Source organism: Mycteria americana, chromosome 17 (genome assembly GCF_035582795.1).
Source record: "Mycteria americana isolate JAX WOST 10 ecotype Jacksonville Zoo and Gardens chromosome 17, USCA_MyAme_1.0, whole genome shotgun sequence".
Taxonomy (NCBI): domain Eukaryota; kingdom Metazoa; phylum Chordata; class Aves; order Ciconiiformes; family Ciconiidae; genus Mycteria; species Mycteria americana.
Genome location: NC_134381.1, coordinates 11,009,644 through 11,033,224, shown reverse-complemented (window position 1 = coordinate 11,033,224; position 23,581 = coordinate 11,009,644). Strand labels below are relative to the sequence as shown.

At 44.0% G+C, this 23,581-nt stretch overlaps 1 protein-coding gene across 1 annotated transcript in view; it reads right to left on the bottom strand.

The window, feature by feature from the left end:
* The window catches only part of CCDC187 (coiled-coil domain containing 187), a 37,308-nt gene extending 15,461 nt beyond the window's left edge, over positions 1–21,847 (bottom strand). The window contains exons 1-12 of the mRNA XM_075519567.1: positions 21,648–21,847; positions 21,456–21,524; positions 20,441–20,510; positions 19,361–19,989; positions 17,863–17,988; positions 17,338–17,436; positions 14,243–14,371; positions 12,752–13,500; positions 12,293–12,384; positions 11,108–11,787; positions 10,188–10,287; positions 5,120–5,310 (exon numbers count right to left, since the gene is read on the bottom strand). Coding sequence (XP_075375682.1) covers positions 5,120–5,310; positions 10,188–10,287; positions 11,108–11,787; positions 12,293–12,384; positions 12,752–13,500; positions 14,243–14,371; positions 17,338–17,436; positions 17,863–17,988; positions 19,361–19,989; positions 20,441–20,510; positions 21,456–21,492 — 2,902 coding nt within the window. The 5' untranslated portion in view covers positions 21,493–21,524; positions 21,648–21,847. The remainder of the gene's footprint in view (positions 1–5,119; positions 5,311–10,187; positions 10,288–11,107; positions 11,788–12,292; positions 12,385–12,751; positions 13,501–14,242; positions 14,372–17,337; positions 17,437–17,862; positions 17,989–19,360; positions 19,990–20,440; positions 20,511–21,455; positions 21,525–21,647) is intronic.
* Positions 21,848–23,581: the final 1,734 nt, after the last annotated feature.

The window sequence follows — 23,581 nt, the reverse complement described above, 5'->3', positions numbered from 1 at the left end:
TGTGTTTACGTGGATGTGAGTGAAAGAAAATGTTAATGCTTCAAGCCCGATGCAGATTTTCTATTAGAATGCTGCTGTGTTTTCATAAACAGCTTGATTGCAAATTTCACTTACCTCTTACAGCGTGACTATAGGAGCTTTTCTTAACCCCCTACTTTTCAGAATCAAAAGACTGGATGAAGATCTCATCTTTTATTTCAGTAATGTGTATCTCCTGGTTCTGGAGGGTTGGTTGAAAAGGCAAAATCGTACTGAATTACCGAGAAATCACATGCCTGATGAAAAGTTCATCCTTTTTAAAAGATTTTTGTTTTTACCCCAATCTTTCTAATTTTGAGGACTGATTCAGCCTCTTTAATGCTTATAGTTACCAGAAATGATTTTGTGAAATGGTATACTTAGGAAAATCCTGTGGGTGAAAGACCTGTTGTTTCTACAGGGAAGTTTTATTACTGGTTTTAAGCAATGTAATAGAAAAAAGACAAGTGAACAGTTCTTCAGCAGGTATACAGACAGCTCATCACTTTCAAAAGCCAGATGAGGATGCCTCCTTCAATACTAACAAATAAGGTCATTTTATAAACAAAATTTACAAGCTAAATTTATTGATGCTAAGTTGTGTGGTAGCTTTTAATACTAATATCTGGGGCATTCTGAAGTCTGGTAATCTATTAGGATACAGTTTAAAACTGGCAAATATTTTCAATTTGTGCCTCAAACTGAAAAACATTATCATTGTTCTGCTCAAAGCCTGACCAATGGTATTGATCTCAACGTGAATAAAAAGTTTGTTCTGATCTGTTTTCACTCCTTTTGAACATAATTTTCCTAATTGTGGCTATTTCCAGATGCATTTCTTGTGTTGCAACATCCTGCATTAAAGAAAATACCATCTGGCTAAACTTCACGTCCTCTTATGTTATGATGAATGGCATTTTACTGCATACCCAGATAGCTTCAATGTACATACGCTCAGTCTTTTAAAAAAAATGCTATTTATTAAATCACTTTCCGCTGCACCTGCAGAATCTCAGTAAAGCCCTGTAGAATCTCCATGACATATAATTAAAAAAGCCAGGCTAAAAGTCTCATTTTTCTAATCACTTGAAGCTAGGCAGAAGCACTTACTGCTGCTTTATTCAAGGACAGCTTTTTCTCTTTCTGCCCATGTCAGCAATCAGTCCAAAGCAGTTATTACAAAAATACATACTTGCAACTTTCGATGTAAGCACAACTTTGACTACATTGTTGCCTGGAGGTGTATGAAGATGGGGTGTAAAGAGTCCTGAAATGCTGCTGTGGAATGGAGCAACAGATCCAGAAGGAATTGACCCATTTGATACCCAGGTCAGGGCAATCCTTCCCCTCTCCAACATTACTGTGCTAGCTCAATTGCTTTATTATTTTAGGATGCTCTTCACATAAGGGAAGGGATGGGTGAAATACCACCCAGGCATTTCAGTACTTTGTTAGGGTGCAGGAATTGAGCTGTAGTGATGACAGGTAAATGAAGATATAGAAAAGAGGTTTGCTAACTCCTGGTCACAGCTGAGATATGCAGCACAGGCAAACAGGATGGCTGTTTGGCCCTTCAGCAGGACCTGTGAGCCAAGAGCAATCCCTAAGCAAGAGAATCTAAACTTGAAGGCTATACTTGTTTACAGAGGAAAATCAATGGGCTCATCTGCATTCTTGAGTACCTTGGAGAATCTGTATTTCCACGCCTGCTGAATCAGTTTCTTTTCTCCTCTACAAATACGTTTGGTATCCCATTTATCACTGAAGAGTAGCTGCTTGCTAAACAAGGGGATTAATGTGGCCTGTGCTGCTCCTGTCCTCTGCATATTTTGTGTTTATAGCTAAATCCTCTAGTGCAGAGGGTTGGCCAGAGTTCAGCTTCCAGCCAGATGTTGCAGCACATGGCAATACCTCACCCTGCTGCTGACCCTTCCACGTGCGGCATGTCATATACAGAGCAGCAGAGCAGCTCTTGCCGCAGGCTAGCAAGAGAGGGCTGGGCCTGAATCTGGACCTAGCCAGAACCCTGAGTTTCCATGGAATGTCCCTTCTCATCAATTATACTAAATTCCCTCAACCCACTACAATTGCAAGATGCATACCAAAGCCCCAACCTGTATGGCAAAGCAACGCTGGACCGCACAGAGCAAGAAATCCGCACGTGTGTCCCCATGCTTTGCAGTGGTAGTTTACAAGTAACAGTACGGAGTAGTAGCACCGAGAGAGACAAAGTCCTGACTTCTTGTGCACACACAGGCTATAGGATGATTTATCAGCCAGCTAATAAGCAGTGCAAATACAGTCTCTGAAGGTATGGAAAGAAACTGGTTCAGAGGGAGAAAACTGGTCTCAAAGGAAGTGAGAGTGATTCTCAAGAGCAATTCTCATGTTGCCTGTCACCGAGTCAAGAAGCACGCTATGCTTCAATGCTGCCATCATCACAGACTACCTTAGAGATGTTTGGAGGCTGATGATGGAGCTCACTGAAGCTTCATCAGGCAGAAGCTTTGTAAAATACAAAAGGCAGTGTAGGATTTTGAAGCAAAACACAAAGAGCTGTCTTATCTCAAAACTGTCAATCAGAGGACAATTAGCTGAAACCATGCCGTTACAGTTCTTTGCTGATTCCACTAATTTAATCATTTCTCCCGCTGCTACAAGCAAGAAGGCAGCTCCCTCTAGTGATATGAGAAAATATGTCAATCAGCAGTTAAGGGGAAAGATGTTACGTATGAATATATTTTCTCTGTAATCCAGGCTAAAATTCTGCATTTTAAGAATAATGGAGAGAATGCCATTTGCTTTCCTAATGCCAATTACTTTAAGCCAGTAGCTATGCTTAAGCTTCAACATTTAGAAAATACTTTTTTAACAATTAATTTCAGCTTGAACCTTGTTGTCTCTCAAATACAAAGAAGGAAAAACTAAGAGTCTGGCCTGATGAAATGAGCTTTCTGGCTCATTTAGTCCACTCTGGCTCACAGCCCAGTTGCAAGGCTGTAGGAAGGGGCACAGGCAGAATGTTCTTTTAAATCACCTAGTTCCCGTATTTAATAGCGATACAGAAACTTGGGTACTGTGGGCTATATTCAGAGGGTGTGCTGCAGTATCAGGGAAAGTATAGCTCATCTCCTCAGCTCCCTGTGGAAGAGACCTGGTGGTCTGGCAGGAATGATGGAAAGATTTTACGTAGTGGTGTCTCTGAGATAAGCAGAAGGTGCAAACCACTTCCTCGTCAGCTCCCTTGGTTTTGTGCCAAAACTGATTAGAGATGCATATAAGAGCTATGTGAAATACTTTCCAGTGATGGCTGTGGAGACGATTTGTTTTCATCGCAGCATGTGCTTATAGTGTTTGCAATTCTAGATTTTATATTGGCCATGTTTAAAAAGAAAATTCAACTGTTCAGAACAGGTTCACTGTCTTACTCCAGGCAGTAAATAGTTACAAATATTTTGTGAATATCTGCTTCTTATACTGTGTTTTATTACATTTGAAAATGAAATTTGTTATTTTGCTAAGTATGTTTACTACAGAAAATTTTTCGTGTCTTTGGCATAGCAATTAGCAGTTAGGTGATGCATGTATCTTTAAAAGGTAAATATTTCTATTTTGCAGCAGTTGTGTAATTACACATCGTTACGCTGCATGTGCACGGTGACTGCTGTGTTCTGTGAAAGAGAACAGCATCAACTGCTGGTGTGATGCATTATAGCAGACAATACAGCCTTGCGGCTGAATGCCCTTTTCCTGATAAGAGTGGTGAACAGCTCCACTTGTGACCCATATTTCAAGACCACATTGTCTTCAGAATGACAGTTCTGTGCCTCATCTGCAGCAACATGGCCCGTAGCGGGACTGCTGGCTTACAGTCAAACCTTGGGCTTGAGCTGGCTCAAACGCTGTCTGCTCCTGCAAATGCTCAGAGAAGGTAAAGGTTTCTCCTGGCATAGACACCAGGCAGCAGGTCCTATTGTTCATGTGGTAAACAGTGGATGGCAGGGTCTTTTTGCCAGATAGCTTTCAGAATTGGGGCCCTTAGTTATTAATATTAAATAAATACAATGGCTTTCGCTTATGGTAAACACTTTAGACAACAGACTTACTGCCCAATCATGTAAGATACTCTCCTAGTCCCTGGGGGGTGGGGAGAAGCATAGTAAACAATGCTGGCTTCTCCACCACCTCAAAATCCAATATTACATATAAAATTTTGTGGGGAAAACAATGAAGAATCCTTAATAAGAGCAAAGGCTTTTTGTAAGTACCCTCTTTGAGGAAAGGTTATCTGATCTTGTCCTTTTGTCTCGGAAAAGCCCTTAAAACAATGCACCATCTGCTACTGTTTGGTGGAAGCAAGCAGAGATCTCTTCAGACAGAGCGGTCTGCATGCTACTGTTTGCCATTTAACCCTTTCGGCCACAAACTTTCCCCTGTTTCTATGCAAACATTTGTTCTGAGCAGAAGTGGCGATGCCCTGCACCCCACCCTTGCCTTGGCCAGCCCTGCAGCATCCCTGAGCAGATCTCTCCATTCAGCCTGCATCCTTTGCTAACCCCCGTAAATGTTCCATGCCTTGATGTCTCTTGCTATACAAGTAGGATAATATCCCACACTTATCTAATGTGGTAATTATGAAGAATTAATTGCAAAGCTCCTTGAGACCTTCAGATGAAGCTGCAAGATGCTGAAAATGGCTCTGGTCTGTAGCTGTCTGTAGCTGTCGCGGTGTCACTCAGCACAGGAGCAACCTGTGAGGTGACGCTGTGGTGAATTCCCACCTGTGAGACAGCACAGCACTGCGTGGATAGGGCAAAGCCTTTCTATTGCATTTTTTAGTGGGGTGTATCTGTTAAATTGGACACAAAGGTTGAGGGGACGTTTTTTCCTATGTTCTTCCTTCACCTTTGAAATCTGGAATGTGAACCAGCTATTGGAAATTCCCCCTCACCCTAAAAGTTTTTTCAGTCCGAGTCAGAACCGTTAGGAAGAATTCTCTTGCAATGAAGGACTATTCATTCTTTTGCAATAGCGTAAGAAGTACCTTGGGAGGGCACTGAGTAACCACCGTGCTCTGACACTTTGGGAAACGCCACCTTACCAAAGTCCTGCTCAAAGCCGTCGTGAGTCTCTGCTCCAGGGCTCAGAGTGGCAGAGGGCTGTACCCTGAGGCTGTCCGGTGTCCTCAGGCTCTCTCTGGGAGACTGGTGGGCAATTTCCTCTTGATTCTGAACTTTGCAAATAGTCTCACACCGGTAGCGATTCCTCTGAGCTGTGAGTTCTCTCTGCGGACTGTGTCAAGGTAACAACAATCACTCAGAGTTTTTGAGATCGTGCATGAGTATGAGCAATCTTTTGAACTAAAAAATGGTTATTTCATTTTAACAAAGCTATCGTTTATTAAATTTTGTTAAATAGAGACAAAAGACTCACTGAAAAGTCATACCTGCCAAGGTACAAAATCCCCTTTCTTGTGCCTTGATGTTGTCAGGAAAGCTAACAACGCTCGTCTTTACCTACTCTAAATACTGCTCTGAAAGAGCTGGATATTTTTCAACCTGGTGGAAAGCAGAAACAACAGCCTTGCAGTTTGAAGCGTAATTTATGAGGGCTGCATTGTACAACCCGTGCCATTGTTAGGACTGGGTTGCACAATCTAGCTCTAAACCTTGGCAAAGTTTTCTAAAACCTTTTTAGAAACACAAAGTACTGATCTCTGTTCCAGCGTTTCTGGGACATGCGCTGAGCATGGCTATGACCCAGCTAAAATTTGCTATATATACTTTAATATTTCAGAACAATGTCAGCACCAGGTCCCACAGTCCTGACAAAGGTCTCAGCTAACTGGTTTTACTTTGTTTTGATCTGTAACTATCTGAGCTTAACTAAAAAGATTAGGAAGGAAGGTGTGAAAATGGGCATTTATTGATCAAGCCTCAGCTGAAACACAGGCAGGGACACTGAGACACACTGAAACGGTGACAGATGTTTTCTTTTTTATACAGAAAAATGAACGTGGAAAAATTTTTTTTTTATCGGCAATCAGCTTAGGGAAATCTCATTTCATTTTTCCCATTAATAAGCTTTTCTTTGTTTTTCATGACCCAGAAACTGCTAAAACGATTAGAACAGCTTCCACTAACGCATCTTGGATGTAGTCTTCAGGAAGTGGGAGCAAAGGTGGATGAGAGAGAAAGAGAAGAGGTAACAGGCATTTCTTAAAAAGCAGTTCTAATATTTCTTGGGAAAATGCGCTGAGTATTGTCTCTGCATTTGTCTGTGTTAGTTTTTTAGTCAATGCCACTGTTTTGGCTCTTGAGAAATGCCTACTTCTGTTTGGAAAGACTGATGTGAAGGTCCATATCCAACCCTGCCTGTTTCCTGGGAAGGCTACTGCCAACATCAGTGGAAATCGATGCAGATGCCACAGAAAATACTGAGATTACACAGGAGTGGCCAGCAACCCCTCTCCTCCAGACACAACCAGCTCTGCAGCAGGCATAAGCCATCACAATTCCCAGATTGAGGCTCTTTGGATTTGCACCGGCTAAAGAGAAAGCATTATTGAGTCCGCAGTAGGAGGCAGAGCTGTGATCTAACAGCTCAGGACATCAGGCCTCTGCCTGGCGGCTGCTTGCTCTGCCCTGGCCCGGGAGGCTGCCCAGTGCACTGAACTTATGGCAAAAGTCTTATGATCTTTTTGACTCTCAAGAGATGCAGAATGTAACAGAAAGCCACTTCTATAGGTAACTGGATCAAAATAAGGATGAAATTGCATACACGTTTTCTGCGGTTTGGAGAATTCCCATCAGTGAGTCATTTGCATTAGCAACAAATCTCCGTCAGCCGCCCCTGCGGACCGCAGAGCAACCGTGCATGAAATGGGAACATTTCTTATGGAAAGAGGCACCTGCAGGATTTCTTGCATGAACATGAGTCACTGTTTTCACAGCTATAATTAAACATGTAAACACAAAACTGTGCCGTCAAAACTGGCTGTGGATAAGCTCATGTTCAGGAGCACTGATTTTGTAACACAGGCTATCTTATATCTGTGAATGAGGCTGGCAAACAGTCAGTTTTTAACAGGTGGCTTTGTTTAGATGAACTCTTGAAGAGAATATCTATTATAGCCAACTGCGGACTCATAACTCATTATCACTGGTAGCAACAGTGGAAGTCAGAGCACAGAGCCAATTCAGCCGCTTTTACTATCACATTTTCTAGCCTAGCTCTAGCTACGCTGGTGATGAGCTACTCAGGCATGGGCTTACCAAGGGCTAAGAACACAGCACTATCCCCGCCTGTGAGCAGAGTCCTGTAAAGTTTTGTGTGCAGGTCAAGAGACAGGCTTCCTTCACTCCCTACTAATGCTCCCCCATACGGAGTTCATGCACTCAGAGTGCAAATGTGTCTGGAGCAGGAGAAATTATGACCATGGAAAGTGCATTCCTCCGTCACCTCCTTAACACACTGGTGTTCCTTCAGCATGTGGCTTTCTGTCTGATCAGATCTTAGCTGTATGCCCTCAGCAGGCGTGTGAATCAGTTGATGCTGGACCAATTTCAGGAGTGGCTTGATTATGGGAGCCTCATGCTGTCCTTACTTGGGTGTGCTGCCCAGTGGTGTGTACAGAAGGACTCTCATGCGCTTTTGCTTCCCGTGCATGAGCATGCAGCCTTCAGGACTAGGTGCAAAATTAGAACCTAGATCATATGCAAATGAAAGCTGAGGACAATTCAAAGACAGGCTTTTATTCTGAACCTTTGTATTATTTACTTTACCAGTAGCTAAGAAAGAGTTAGGCATGAGGTGGTCTTTCCTTTATGTCATCCCTTACTGTCACTACTGCTGCATCAGAGGGAGCCCTCAGCCCACAAGGGAGAGGAGTCTGGAGTCGTTCACCATATAGCAACACTTTCCACTTCTAATCTCTAAATACACCGGTATTTTATCTGCAAGTAGCTCTCCTCATCTTTTGAAACAGCACGTGCAACAGGGTTGTGATTTATCATTTGAGAGGTTTTATTGGTGGGTTTTTTTCTGTGATGCTCTGAGGACTTTGCCTGACTCCGCTGCTCAAACACACAGGCGCTTTGCTTTCTCAGTAATTGCACTGTTCAGGAGATCAGTGCAATCTGTCTTGTTTCTACTTTGTCTGATGCTTGTCCATTACAGCTGAGGGGCTATTCCCTTCGGGGCCCCTGGGGGTTCTGCACCTACCTTCCATTACTGTGAATTAGAGTCGCATATAAACACGCACACATCAAGACAAGAGTAATGGACCCCACCATTTTCTTCAGACTGGCGGGCTGTGCTCTCTAAGGCACAGGGCATGTGCAGCTCTGACTCTCTTCACTGCGTGCTCTGAGCGCTGACTGCTCATGTTTTATACATTTGCCATCTCCTGTGACAGAACGGCTCCATAATCCTTGCAACCGATCTCTCAGAGCAGAAATCAGCCCAACCTTTGTGAATGTGGTAGTTGCGCACAAAGAACAGGGTTTTAACTCTCAGTAAGTCCAGTAATTACTGTTCATAACTTTGGTAAGCTGAGCTGTCTGGGACTTATCTCTCCAATTTTCATTTTCCTCTTGTTTACTTTGCACTGTAAAGCTGTAAACAATCTTCTTAAAAAGAATGCTGTGCCCTATATCCTGCCTTCAGCTAAAAAAAGGGCTCTTCTTCCCACTAGAGCTTTCTGCGGTTTAACTGCAAGTAGGTTGGCACCGCCAGCTCGGTCCCAGGCGCCAGTGAACTGCCTGTTAAGCAGAGCCACGCCATCCCCGCCTGGGCAGGGATTCCGCAGCACCAGCACCTTCAAGCAGGAAGGTGGGGACGCGGTGGCCAGTTTGCTGCACATATGTCCTTTCTTTGGTCATGCCTCTCCAGGTCACATTTAATCTTCTAGGGCTCAGGGGATTTATTCTCTAAGGGAAGACCTCTCTGCAGAGAGACGTGTGGCCCCTGTGGGGACTCCGGCTTTGTCCTTCTCTGGCTGGACAGGGGCAGGGTCTGGTTTGCCGTTAGCGATTGCGTCTGAGCTAACAGGTCCCTCCATGGTCCTCCCTGGCACCAGAGATGACCCACCTGGGGCAGTTACACGAACGTGTCTTTGCTCTCTAAGACACAGGCCAGACGCAGAGCATTTTCTATCAACTGCCATCTACATTAAACATTTAATTAATGTAGGCTGAGTGAAAACAACCTATGTTAATGTAATCCTTTTTTCTAAACTTCCTGCTTCAAAACCTATTTTCCATAATAATTGCCGTGCTCTGACATGTGTCCTGTTCAAGGAAGCTTAATGTTTGTGAGTAGGTGTTGCTCCATATACACACACCCTGTAGAGCTGCAGTAATCCGAATTTTCCGCCCACTTTTGGAGCAAAGTGAGTGAAGACAATTACTAAAAATGAATTTATAGTACTCAGTTGACGAAACCACTCTTTAATCCCCTGCAAAAAGGCGATCAGTGGAGATTTAACCAGGGACTCACAATCAACTTATTCCTCGGCCAATGCCGTACCTTAGAACATCGAGGGGTTTGTTGTACCGGGGTGGGGAGGGAGGCACGGGCTACGTGCACGTTCCAAACTCGGAGCTCCGACCCGGCGGCCGTGGGGCCCCCGCCGCCTCCGAGCCCCGCGTTCCCGCGGGCGGCGGCGGGCGCAGCCAGCAGCTCCGCAGGCGCGGAGGGGCGAGGGCGGCTGCAGGCGCCCCCTGGCGGCGGCCTCGCGGCGCCACCTGGCGGGCAGCCCCGACGCCGCCGCCGCCGCGGCCGCAGCCGCTCGCCCCAGCCCCAGCCCCAGCCCCGGCGCTGCCCCTGCTGCAGGGCGGGGGAAAGGCAGAGCTCCCTCGGGCAGGCGGGGCAGGGCTTGCTCCCGGTCTCCTCACGCCGCTGGGAGGTTGCAGCTAGGGCAAAACTCCTGTCGGGGAGAGCCATCTCTCCAAAAAACCCCCGCTGAACCGTTGCTATTGATATTCCAGCTCTCTACAAATAGGTGGTTTCCTCTTTCAGTATATCTTGTGTCAAAATCTGCCTACTTGGCAATTCGCTGGGTAAGGAGTGAAGAGCAGTCTGGCTCCATGCTGAATTGGTGCTATTTATTTTAACTACGTGTGTGTGTGGTGCATTTAGCAGAGAATAATATACCCAAATTTGTTTACCTTCTGGCGAGGAATCTGTGAGATGGAGAGGTTGGGCTGGTTATTGGCATTCCATGCAATAGGCTCGTGTCCACCTCGGAGCTCTTATTCACAGGAAAACCTTTTAAAAAGACAAGGCATTTAATAAATATGCTCTTTGTAGAAATGAAATGGCCCAAGCTTTGGCATCTGTTCTCTGCCTACTTATGTGTGAGCACTTAACTTCCATATAGCCCTTCTTATCCACAGATTTCTAAGTATGAGGGGTTAGGCTCATAATTCCTTTCTTCTGGGAAAGCCAAGGCACCAGAAGGTGAAATGATGTGTCCAAAATCAGTGGCAAAGCTACAGATAAAATTAAGAGATGTAGTTTCACAGGTGCAATGAGAGGAGAAGAAAGTAATTAGATCATTACCCACATTAGATCATTACTTCTTAAGGTGATAGCCTCTACTTCAGCCCCATCTCTCCTCTCCCAGGGGGACTGACAGACTTTTCAGTGCTAACCAAACAGACATATAAGAAAAGTCACCCACTACTAACATTCTGGCAACCTCCTGATCTGAGGAGGTTGCTGGAATTTCATGGTTCTGCCCTAGTGATCTAAAGATACTGAACAGCGTATGGAGCGGTGCTCGTACTTGCTGCTGCCAGAGGGTCCCTCAGCTGCCTGTGCTGCTTGTTGAGGGCACCTGTGACTCTTCTTGGTGTTAGATTTGTGAGCTGTGCAGAGAACAAGCCTGCAAACACTCAAAGCTCCAGCGACCGTTCCCTCTGAACAGTATAGATACAGCCTAGAAGACCCACTGCTCAGGGGTTTTCCAAGACACAACACTTCCAATAGCCAAGGGGAGATCAGGCTTAAACACTGCTTTGTAGCTTTGAAAGACTTGGGCTATGGCATCTGAGCCTCACTGTTGCATTTTGCCAACATGATGTACCTTGCCATGTGTTGCTCAGGTCTTCCCCAGTGTTGAGATGCCTCTGTCTTGTGCTATGAGAGATCCATAGTAATTCTTTTCTCACAGCACCCCCACCGGACAAAGGAGAGGGTATTTCCTTCTGTCTGTCCAGGGCTGTTGTTCCCTCAGTGCTACCTGCAAGGCTAATCCTGCCCGGTCCATGAAATCGCCTGTCCGATGACACACATAACTGATCAGGATCTGGGGTGTCCAGAAGCATTTGTATAGTCATTGTCCTGTCTTCCTCATCCTTGGATGTCTCAGGCTCTGGGACAGAAGAAGACTCATTGAAAAGGTCCAAAGTAGTCTCTGTTGATGCTTTGTCAGCAGGGTCTTTAACCCTACTTGCTTCATTCAGTCTCTTAGTTGCCATCTCAATCTTTTCTGCAAGTTCCTTGGATAGGCTATGTATAGCTTTCACTTGATCCCGTTTACTTCTGTATGGAGAAAGACCAGAAGGTGAATCCTTGCAGTAAGGTTTTGCATCTTTCTGAGGAAGGGAAAAGCTCAGAGGAGCTGTATGCAGAGCTGGGGGAGAGCAGTCCCTCAAGTCTTCACATTTCAGAGGACTGAGAAACCAGCATTCGGATTCCAGTGGTGCTGGAAAAGGTATTGCTGCTCTGTTTTTAGGTGATTGAACTGTATCTAGAAGTTGATTCCTGTTTAAACAAAAAGGAGAAATGTCAGGTTGTAAAGACAAAGTAACTAGGTTTCTGCACAGACCAGTATCCTCAGCAAAAGTGCTTCACAAAAGAAAAATAAAAAGATTTCCCTGTCTATAGATACATTTGTCAAACGACAGATTAAGGATGGGAGCATGAACTGCTGACATGCGGAGAAGAATCAGCCTAGGGCTGGCAAGGAATAATTATTCTTTAAAAATACAAAACATAAAAAATATAAAGCATAAAAGTAGGCTGAAAAGTTTGCCTCAACCTGGATAGCCAGAGCATTGGTCTCCTTCCGTGCTCAAAAGCACTCCCAGATGCTCCCAGGTTCTGTATCTGCTCTGGACTAGGGTGCAGTGAGGCTGATTTTAAGGTCAGATATGATAGTACATTAGTCCATTGCTCTATTTTTTATAGTTTACAACAGAATACTATGAAAAGGCTGCAGTGTGTGCTGAGAAAGAGGCTTTCTAGGATGCTTTTTATGTCTGAGTACCTGCCTCTGTGATCTTTACTTAATAGAGTACAGGATGTTTTATCCACCCAGGCCATGAAACTCCTCTCCAGGATTCCGCCACTGGTTTGCTCCTGAAACAGAAGCGACCATTAGTGTAAGCAGTAAACAGCTAGGCAACGTGAGGGTGATATTTGGCTTTTGTTCCATTTAATAATTTGTTCATGTAACTGGAAAATTGCATGCACCAAACCACAAACCTGTTCTTTCAGCTCAAGCAATGGAGACTTCCAGGCTTTTGGCCCTGAAGTCAAGGGTTCCAGCCTTACTAATGATCCCAGCAGTTCTTGCCATAATTAGAAGTTAATTGCTCTATTTTTCCAGATTAAGCTTTTTCTCCCTGACACTTCAAAGCATTTGTATGAAGTGTTTCATCTCCTACATGGTGCTGTACTGATCAAGATTGGAGGGTTTTCAATTTGCTGCTCCTTTATGACTTACTTGCTCAGGTTTACAGTGAGGACTTTCTTTTGCAGAAGCTGTTTCCCTGATGAGCTTGCACATCTGCTCAAAACTTGTTTTCTTTCCAATAGCTTCTTTCTGTTTCCTGTATACTTCTTGCAATCTCTTATTTCTCATCTCCATGGCCTGCACTGAAGACTTTTTCTCTTCTAGGGTTTTTTTCTTTCTTTCTTCATTCTTTCGATACATAAATTCCTGGACAACTTCAGGGCTGTAGGGGTGAGGTTTTTTCATGTTTAGCCTCCTCTTTGAAGGGTGCTTAAGGTTTTCTTTCTCAGACCCTTTCTGTGCAGGGCTGCTTGAGCCTTTCTGTCTCTGAGGAGATGTGCTTTTTCCTCTGCTGCAGTTTTCTGAGCTACTGGGCTTGGCTCTGTCTTTCATTAATGAAGATCGTATCTTTTCCCCACTGAAGGCAGAGGGAGATACGGCCCGAGGTCCAGGTGAAGGAGAATGAATCCCTAGGTATTGCTGCAGAACTTCCACCTTTCCTTTCGCAGTATCTTTTAGGAGCCTGGTATGCCTGCGTTCATCATGATACTGGCTTTGCAAATGCAGGTTCCTGAGTATTTGTTTTGTATCCTTGGTTGGTGCATTGCCACCCCTTTCAACAGGCTTGCTGGGGGAAACCATGCAGCTTTCAAATTCAGGGCTTTTCCCCCCAGGTTCATTTCCCTTTTCTCTAGAGCTGTTTTCCATCACTGGCAATGCTACAAATCTTCTACCAGGTTCTGTGGAAAGCATTCGGAAACAACAATGGTGTTATTACTTCAGAGATATATCAATTCCTATATCTATCGTGCATCTCAAAACCTGCTTCCTACTGTAGGTCTGAGAACTATTTGCACGTGTAGCCCAGGCTTGTACATCCGTTGTAAAATCTGCAGTGTTCTTGGGAGAAGATAAATCTGTAAGGGTGAAATTTGAAGTTGCAGTGGCCAATTGTACAGATGATGTGTAGCTTGTGGCCCTTCAGTATCAATAGAATTTAATATACATGGGCAGTGAAACCCTTTATCTCATAAATGTCTTATGCTTGTCAGTGTAGCACAATGAGAACTCGCTGGCCAGCCTCAGCTATTGGTAGACCCAGGGAAGTTCTACAGCTGTGTCTGGCAAACCAACCCAGCTAAAAAGCAGAGTATGCTAGTATGTGCAGGACATGGAGCTGATGCTGTCTCTCTGCTAGGGAGACATGACCTGTGTCATGATCCAGACAAATCCTATTTTAAGGATACAGTGCGTTTGCATTGTCTCTTCAAAACCACAAGGGATTCATTGTGCCAGCTGACCATGGACAACAGCTTTAGTAATTGTTCTGGGTGGTTGTTAACCTGACAAGTGAGTTATTGCAAGAGTCATTAAAGATAGGTGCTCAGAAGGGCCTTGAAACCTTTTGTTTCAACTAGTTTTAATAAACCACTTTTTTGTTTGTGTGTCAAAACGACTGGTGTAGCAGAGAAGCAACTGTACCAAAGGTATTTGCTGTGGTCTGCTTTTCAGCTGTGCTCCTCAGATTTGGAAATGTAGGAGGTGGACCGAGCAACTTTCTAGCTAACTTCTGACCTTCTCTCCATGCAGAAGCAGCAGGGAGCTTCGCACCTGAAACAGAGGATTTGTATCTAATTATTAAAACCTCATATGTTCTTTGAAAGAAAATGGTAACTGTATTATAAATCTTTTTAATGGTCATTTCCAGGAATCACACTCAAGGTGTGGGGAGGTCTAGAAGGTTTCAGTTAGAGGAAGTTTAAAAAAAAAGTTGATGCTACTTTGATAACAAAACGTTTTTAAAGAACTCAAACTTTGGAGGCTGTCAGTCTGCTAGTGTCTATTCACTGACAGAGAGCCGGTTCATGAATCAGATGAGGGCAACACATGAAGGTTCAGTGATTTCCTAAGGTTTTACCATTAGCATTTATATAATTTAACACTTGTAGCATGTTGACACAGTTCTTACAAGTTTTACTCAGAAACCATTGACTGCCAGCATCCTCAAGAACACTAAGAGGAGGTCAGGGCGCCAACCTGAGAGCGCCTGAGAGCATCCTTCTATGATGGCAGCTGCAGAGAGCTGGTACTTACCGGGTACCAGCAGATTTGAGAACTGGAGGGAGTGGGATAACAAAAATATGATTTTCCTTGTGATTAATTCAAACTCACTAGAGTAAACTAATTCATTTTTAAACTGGTGAGAATCAGCAGGATGCAGTGTGGAGGAATCAATGAATGATACAGGGACAATGTATAATGCAAAAATAAACGATACAGTATGCAGCACAAACAAATTATTCTTGCTTAATAGGTCGTGTCACATAATAGACAACATTTATCACTGTTTTACTTCATAATTGCAGATTGCATTCACAGCATGCCAATACTTGCACTGGCATAACTAGGTATTTATTGCAAACACTTCTCCCGCAGAAGGTGACTAAACAGGTACTTATTTGGTTTTTGCATGGAAATCCTCCCCACCAAATTCTCCCCCGATGAAAATATTCAAGCTTTTTTTTAAATAAAAGATTTTACTCTTAAGTCAGTATCAGCCTCAGTTCGAAGATGTGGTTCAGTACTCAGTCACCTGACTGAGTCAGGCCTTTCTAGCTTCTGTTCAGTAAACTTGCCTATGGGCTGAGCTGCCTGTCTGCAGCACCCCTGAGAATCATCTGTTGGACACGAAGCACTTGCAGAGACTGACCGGTTAATGGGATTGTCCTGAGATTCCCCTTTGCTTTGTGAACAACAGCCGTAAGGCAACATCTTCTCAAACAGCCCTGGGTGCTGTACCACCGCCGCTGACAGAGTCACAGCCACTTACATCAGCAGAATTGCAGCAGGCTCTGAGGTGTTCTGGAGGCTCATCTTAATCGTGCAGTTTAGGTTGTGTCACAAGAGAAATGAAGTTTTTCAGACAAGGAAGAGCTTCACTCTCCGTGGGGCTGAAGTCACTTCCTATAATCACGTGGACTTACTTGGGAGGCCTTCAGAGGAATTATTCACTAGATCTATGCAGTTTGGTGTCTGACAGCAGGAACGACGGCTGGAATTGCCAAAATTTGTTGGACTTGGGACAGCTGAGATCCATCAGTGTTTTTAATGAAACACCTTGCCGTATTACTTTGTTTTCTAGTTTAGCAGTATTAAAAATGCAGGATGTATCTCTTTTTATGCTGTCTTAGTTCCTCTGAATGCAACTGACAACTTAATATGTAGATCTAACAATCTTCGCTTCACCATGTTGTCTGATTTCAATTAAATCTTTTTTTAATCTACACAGCATTTATTAACTACAGAAACTATTATGCTAAAGTTCAAGAGCAGCCTGCATTTCTGATGAAAGCACTTGCCAGAAGGAAATTTTATTATTTAAATATTCTCCTGGTTTTTTCTACCTGTGAACAGATGAATATTTTATAGCTGTTGTGACTTAATTTTTTGTTAACTACAGCAAATTTATAATTCATCAAATTCCTGAGTACTCTGGCTCTGACCCCTGCCCCTCATTCATCTCTTTGTAGCCCTGCCTTGGCTCTTTCACTGACAGAAACTAATAGCCAATAAAGACACCATGACACTGGCAGTTACAATGATGAATGCTTCATGTGGCATGGTCTTATTATGACCCACTCTCAGAGGAAGATCAAGCCATTTTTCAAACAATCCATTAAAACAAAAAAAAAAGGAGGGAGCAGGAAATTATTATATATTTCATGCATTTTAAATAGTACTTAGGTAGCAGAGCACATGATGCCACTATGCTCATAATTTCATCTGCACAGGATTAGATAGCTTGGATTTTTTTCTTTCTGTTTCACACAGGTTACGTATCTAGGACCTTGGCTAGTGTAAAATACAACCGCTTTGAGTGAGCAGCGCCCATAGCACTTCCACTGTTTCTCTTGTTCCCCACAAAGTCTGAATGCAACTATTTCCAATGCAAAGTAATAGCATTAAATGGGTAAAATTACTCCAGTAATTAAAATCTTCACCTAGACATACCAGTCAAAGAAAACTGAGACCTAGTGATTGGGACTCCTGTTCCTGCTGTTGACTTTGTGGTAAGGCTGTGGATAATTCATCTGACGTTTCACCACTTTGATTCGGTCCCTATTTTGCAGGCCAGGAAATCCCTGCCTTTTGGTGGCACTCTTAATTCATTAGGAAACACAGAGCTGAAGAGGTGACAGACAGCTCTTCCCACCTAGGACGTATGGCTTATTTTTCAGTGACAGAAAGTGGTATCAGGTGGCCAGTCTGATGCTCCATCCCAGGGGCCTCAGCATGATTCACCAGCAGCTAACCTAGCAATTAAGCCTTGTGTCCTTGTGCTGCCTGTGGTCATCTTCCGCCTCCTTGAACAAATGCTGTTTTTTGTCTGTTCCCTCAGTGGTTTTCTTTGTTACCTGCTTGGTATAACTAGGCCCTGGTCCTTGACTGCGGATCCTAGGATTTGGTATTATTTTAATAACCAGCTAAAGATTTTGGCAGGTGAGTGCTCAGATGCCACTGACCTCCAGTACTTTTGTCCATCAATTTGTGTAACTTCTCATGATTTTCATCTTTACCTTTACCTGTTCCTGCTCTCTGCAGAACAGAGGACTTGGGTGAAGGCTGCCTCTGGCTTTGCGTTTGAATTCTCCATGTTGAGCTTCTCTCTCTTTGGTCTTTAATGGGAAGGAAAAAAACCACAGAAAAGAATTAGTATGCAGCTAAAATCAAACTGCAGACATGACTGCTGTCACCAACAAACCAAACCCAGTCCCATTCACTTGGGACGCAAAAGCGGGAGTCTCTCTAATGACACTGGTCGCAGAACAAGCAGGACTCCTTGCTTTTTGTGGTACTGGCTATGTAACGCAAGCATTGGCCCGGATCCCTGAGGTTATGTCCGTGACCCCCTCTACCCGTACAGCAGTGTACCGTGCAAACAGCCCTGACCTAACTGGCACACCCAGTGGGTGCAATGGGAAAGACACCTTTCCCCTTGGCATCTCTCTGGAGATCCAGACTAACCTTTCTCTGCAGAGTACACAAACACTGCATGCTTGGGCGAGTTGCCTGTAACAAACTTACGATACGGCATTGCTAACCTGGGATCTTGGGGGCTTTTTTATAATCCCTCCCTTGTCCAGGGATGGTAAATTCTTCTCTGCCCGGTATTCTGTGCTCTTCATCAGGCAAGGAGAGAGCAGACCTCAGGTTCACAGCACTAAAACCTAGACAAACAGATATTTGAAACCTGTTAGGCTACAAGGAGGTGCAAATGCTGGTGTCCGATAGCACTGAGCTCCTGTATGTGTGAAAAACAGAAGCAGGCTCCCTAGGCCAGACTGCAGATATCTGACAGAGGTAATGTCTGGCAAAGCAGCTGTGACACACTTTTTTCAATGGTAGAGTACAGTCAGACAAACGGAACAAGCTGCATCTGAACCAAGTGTCTGGAGCTGTTAATCTTCAGCCTCAGAGGCTGCCTCTGTTGTGCAAGTTGAACTGTGTGTCTGGTAGTTCCCTAACTCAGTTATGTAAAATGATCTGGGTTAAAACCAAACTAAACTAGCCTTCCCCCTGCGAATGTTCAAAAGAGGCTCAGCGGGGATTGTGGCTTTGGCTTCTGGGTATTAGGAGGGGTAACGCTGCGCAGCGATGGCAGAAAGCGCTGCCTGATTCAGCTGAAAGGGGGAGATGGCAGCACGGACGTGTGCTCCCACAGACCCAAGGTGAGCACCATAAAACACTTCCATACATCATTGTATAAGGTGATTTGGAGCAAATCTAAGGGAAATGCCCATGGAAGCTGGTGGTGTGTGACAGGGATCATAGTGCCCAATGAATTAACACTAATGCTATTATAGCAATAAGATTTATTATGTACAGCTTTTCAGCTCGTCTTCTCTAGTCTAATATACCCTCAGTAATCCCCTGTCGGCTGAAAAGATTGCCAAGCAGGCAGGCTAACCGGGCTAGCCGTAGGTAGTCCTTGCTCTCCAGTCCATGCATTACTCAAGCAACCTGAGATCTTAAATCACACTAAAGTGACAGCTGTAGATGAATGGTACTTCAGGCCCAAATTTAGCAGCAAAGCAGGATAAGGAAATCTAATAATATTTGCTTTCAGATCCACACTAGTTCCACTGAATGAACTGTTAAATCCCCTGTAATGCCTCTGAACTACACAATTCCTGCTTTAAATACCTGTGATGCCTCTCCACACTACTGTGGTGCTATTTCCCATTTCATACTTTATATCTCGCAAAGGAAGAATGTGGGAGGAAAGGGGAGAAAATAATATATTTGCAGCAAATTCTTTACTATTTTGTGGAAAGAAATGTATAAATCCATGCATGCTGGGGAGTAAATCCAGTGGAGGAGTGAACTCTGTAAGCAGGTTGATATGTATAGCACAGGGAGGTTTACAGCTCCCCCAAGGGCTGCAGAAGTAAATGAATTTATCACATGAACATGGTTGCTGCTCAACATAAACCAAAGTGTGGGGTGGAAGCTGTGTGGTTAGTTATTCAGCTGTGCCAAAGCACTGCTCGGTAATACACAGTTTCAGCCTTTCTCCATAGATGCCAGGCTACTACTGACCTCTGTAAACTGGAGCAGGAGGAGCAGATGCCACTTTGCACACCTTTCTCTTCAGGGGTCTTTTTTGCGGTGGGTCTTTAGCATAGGCAGAAATCAGGCACTTCTGCTCCTGAGATGCTGCTTGCTGCTTTTGCTTCTGCTCCTGGATTCTCTTCTTGAGTTGCTCTAACTTCTTCTGGGGTGATTTTTTCCACAACTCTTTCAGCTTCTGATCACTGAGCCTGCTGGCTGATGAAAGGTGGTATGTAGGAAGCAGGACAGCCGTGGGCACGGGAGCGTTGCTCCGGCTGCCATGTGGGACAGCTGAGAACGGACTGCTCCCTGCAGGGGAGTGAGGTGGGTGATGCAGAGAGCAGGGACATTTTTCCTTTTGTACTGTGCGACCTCTTGAATCTGCCTGCTCCCCGAAATTGTCCCTTCTTAGTTTGTACAGGCTCTTTGCAGGAGACCATGTCCCAGCTGTGCCTTCGCCATCCGCAGCCTCCCTCCTGGCAGAGCTGCAAGGTGCTGAGCGTGAGTCTCCCCTGGGGGACAGAGGGGTCATTCTGGACGGGACAGAGCTCATGGCAGGGCTCTCAAGGCAGCAGGTCTGTGACCAAGCAGGGGAGAGAGCAGCACAGTTTCCCTTTCTTAAGAAAAAGAAAAACAAGACTGAATATGTAGGGTGTATTATTAAATTATTCAATAGACTGCTAATATGAATGACAGTTGAGTTCCTAGAACATGCTCCGATGGTGATCGCAGTGTCTCCACAGGATCAGCATTTTGCCAGTTACCAGCAGTTTGGCAAATGAAGATAATATTGGGAAAGTACAAAGCGAACTGTGGTCTGATAAGAGTTATTACAAGCATGGGCAGACAGACTAACACAGAGAACTGATGTCAGGGCATTGACTGTTCCACTGGCTTGTTGGACAGCATTTCCGAGGGTGAAATTGTCTGGTGACTTTTTCTTTTTTTCTAATAAATAGTAAGGTGGTAAACTTTTTCTGAAGTCCTGCATCCCAGAATTTTAAATCCCTTTATGTGTGCCTTCACCTCTTCATCCACCAAGTGCTGTACATTAAGGTTATTCTTTACCTGCCGGCTGGAGGAATCTCATGGCTCTTTTTCTCATTCAAAGCTGTTTCATCTCTGTTCCTCTCACCACCTGCAGTGTAGCAAAATTATGTCAATGTCAAAATGTCAAAGAGGTTCCTTAACTATTAAATTAAACCAGTTCATTTTACTGGGGACTATTCCCCAACCAAATCTGGCCCTTTGGACACCTGGCTACAATTTCGTTCATACTTGGTAATGAGCCTGCCAGCATTGCAGTTCTGGGACGGAAAAGTGAGAGTTTGTTCTTTGGTGTAAAAATCTCTGTGTACACTGTCTCCATGCCACCCAGGTCTGCAGGGCAGACTGAGTATTTGGTTACTAGCTTGCGCAGAAACCCATGCTACCTTTAGTACCCTGTGTCTCAGCTACCCGAGTACCGTAGTATATGGTGTTAAAGCGTGCTCCACCAGGTCACATCGTGCCCCTGTCATTTAAACCCAGTGACAAACATTCATCTCATCTTTCCTTCCCTTGTTCAAATGGCTTGGGAGCAAGAAAAAAGATTCACGTGCAAAACCACAAGCTCCAGCAAAGCTTCTGACAGATCAGCTCAACACACCTCTCTTGCTATCCTTGTTACTGAGACCGGGGTCCAGGCAGTGAGCCATCTCCTTGAGCATGGTACAAAGCCCTGCTGCTTAGGGAGGAAATAGCAGCCATAAATATTAAAGGCTGGCAGCTTAAACTGTTCCCAGCCAATAAGCCATCTCAAAACCAAATACCCAGCAGATGTGAAAATAATAACAAGTGAAGTCTGTTCTTGTCATTAGTTTTTAAAGGTCTTCTGGAATTTGGTTAAATTCCTGCTTTTTTCTTATCCCACTTTGTCCTTTAGAGCTGATTTTAAACACATTATGTATTTCCTGCAAAAGTAAACAAACAAAATGCTGTATTTACATCACCTCAGTTACCTCTAGGAAAAAAACCTCAGAGGACAAGCACAAGTAGCTTTTACTTTGCTGTAGCTGGTGGGTATTAATGCTGCATCTTTCACCTGAGCTTTCTCCAGCAAGATGTGACTCCTCATGCATTGTGATATTCTTCTGGGAGCATTAGTAGAAAGCTGATGAAAATATACACTTTCCTCAATAAAGAAGGCCTTTCACTATCTCTTGTCACATTCCCTTCCCACCAGCACCAAAGCAGTCCCCCTGCCTCAGCAGTTTCCCAGTAACTTAGAACTCACCAAAGCTTTTTTCATGCCAAAGCTTTCTTCTGGCTGCCTGTGATTTGGCACAACTCCACATTTGATGATAAAATTTGTTTTCAATCCTTTGTAGCTGTGAAAAGGCAGATTTTTCTTTTGAAGGGAGACATATGTTTTTTTTCTGTGGTAGCCTTTTGCTGGCATACACTGCTTCTCTGATTAATTTTGCAGCTCCTAGTTACCCTGTAAATACTGGCATGTCTGAGCATGTTCCATGTGGTATTTCCTACACTTGGAAAGAATGCAATTGTCTGGGAAGATAAGAGATGAAATCACCTCTCTCCATTATTTACACTTTGCATGTATGTGTGCCTCAGATTTTTACCAGAGCTGCTCTGATGTTTTTAAAACCAGCCCAAGCTGGAAGTAACCCCAGCCCATAGCAACTTCAACAGTGTGATACTAGTGCCAGGCCTTGACTGCGCAAGCAACACTGCATGCTTTTGGATAATACTATGCATTCATCCAAGCAATTTCACCGTTATGATTGCAGCTGCTGTGCCTGATACAAACATTATTATGTTGCCTACTAAGAGGACAATAAGACAGGGAGAATTCAGAGGATGTCCCAGCTCAGTGAGTGTCAGCTGTTATTCTGCTCAGGGCTTCAACCACAAGCAAGGCAAACCTTTATCTGTTCTTGTCATTAATTTCGAAGAGTGTTGTGAAATTTGGTAAGATTCCTTGCTTTTCTCCTTATCCTCTTTTTGTCATTTAGCAAACGATTAAAGAGGTTATATGTTCATTGCAAAAGAACGAGCAAAATGGCATGTTTACATCGCTTTCAATTACATTATTTCCATGAAAGAAAACTCTGTGGAGGTGGTGCACAGGTAGCTGACAGAAAGCGATAAAGGTATGTGACAGCAAGCGTTCCCTGAACCGCACGTACCACTGCTTTGGCTTTCTGAAGACTCTTCCAAGCCAAGGCCACATCTGCAGAAGCAAGAGATGAAAGACATGTTTTAGCATCTCTTCACACGTGTCTTCACTATAGGCAATTTCCCCTCATGCCCAAGCTAGAATAGATTCTAGAGCTGGTGGCTGAAACACAGAACTGCTCCTGAAAAATTGTGTCTGCAGTGCTTTTATATATGGCTTGTTTTCAACGTCTGCTTAATCCCGTCAGTGCTAATGCTCTTCGTGCTATGTTAGTGCTTATTCAGCAAAATCCTCACTGATATTAGCTGGTAGTTTTGCATGTATTAAAGAAAGACTGAGCTGCATTTCCCAATTTGGTCCTATTCGGTAGGACCAAGTTACTTACAAAAAAAACCCCATACAGGATTACTTATGAGAGTAAGAACGGCTCGTGTCTTTTTACAGAAAAAACAGAGCAACACATCAGATACAGAGAAGCTCCTAGTGTGAACTTAGTGCATACATTCAACAGTAATTGACTCTTGATGACTTCAGGCTGAGGAAGATTCATAGCGCAGGTTTCTGTTAGCAAGCAGCATGAAATGGGGAGTTTTGGTCTTGCTGTAAGAGCTACAAGCATAGTTACAAAACTGTCCAACACTCTCCAGACTTCAAAATATTTGCTCCATTGTGTCTGAAGTCATGCAATCCAGATTAAACTAGGCACTAAAGTCTTTCAATAAGCGGTAAATCCTTGGTTTAAAATAAAGTTATCCAAGTCTCTGCTATGACTGTATAGAGGAAAATGGAAGCTCATTACCCATGTGCCAGCTAGAGGACCTGATTCTCCAGATGCAAAACTGTTATCCATCTTTCAGCTGTGCTAGAGCTCTGCTTACTTGATATCCATGTCTGAAATAACCATGCAAAAGGACTAGTCATTGCTGCCCTTTGAGAACAGCCTAGGTCACTTTTATGCCTATATATATTTTTTCTCATCTATAATTGCTGACTGCCCATAAAGACCCTCAGCATTTACATTTCTGTGGTGT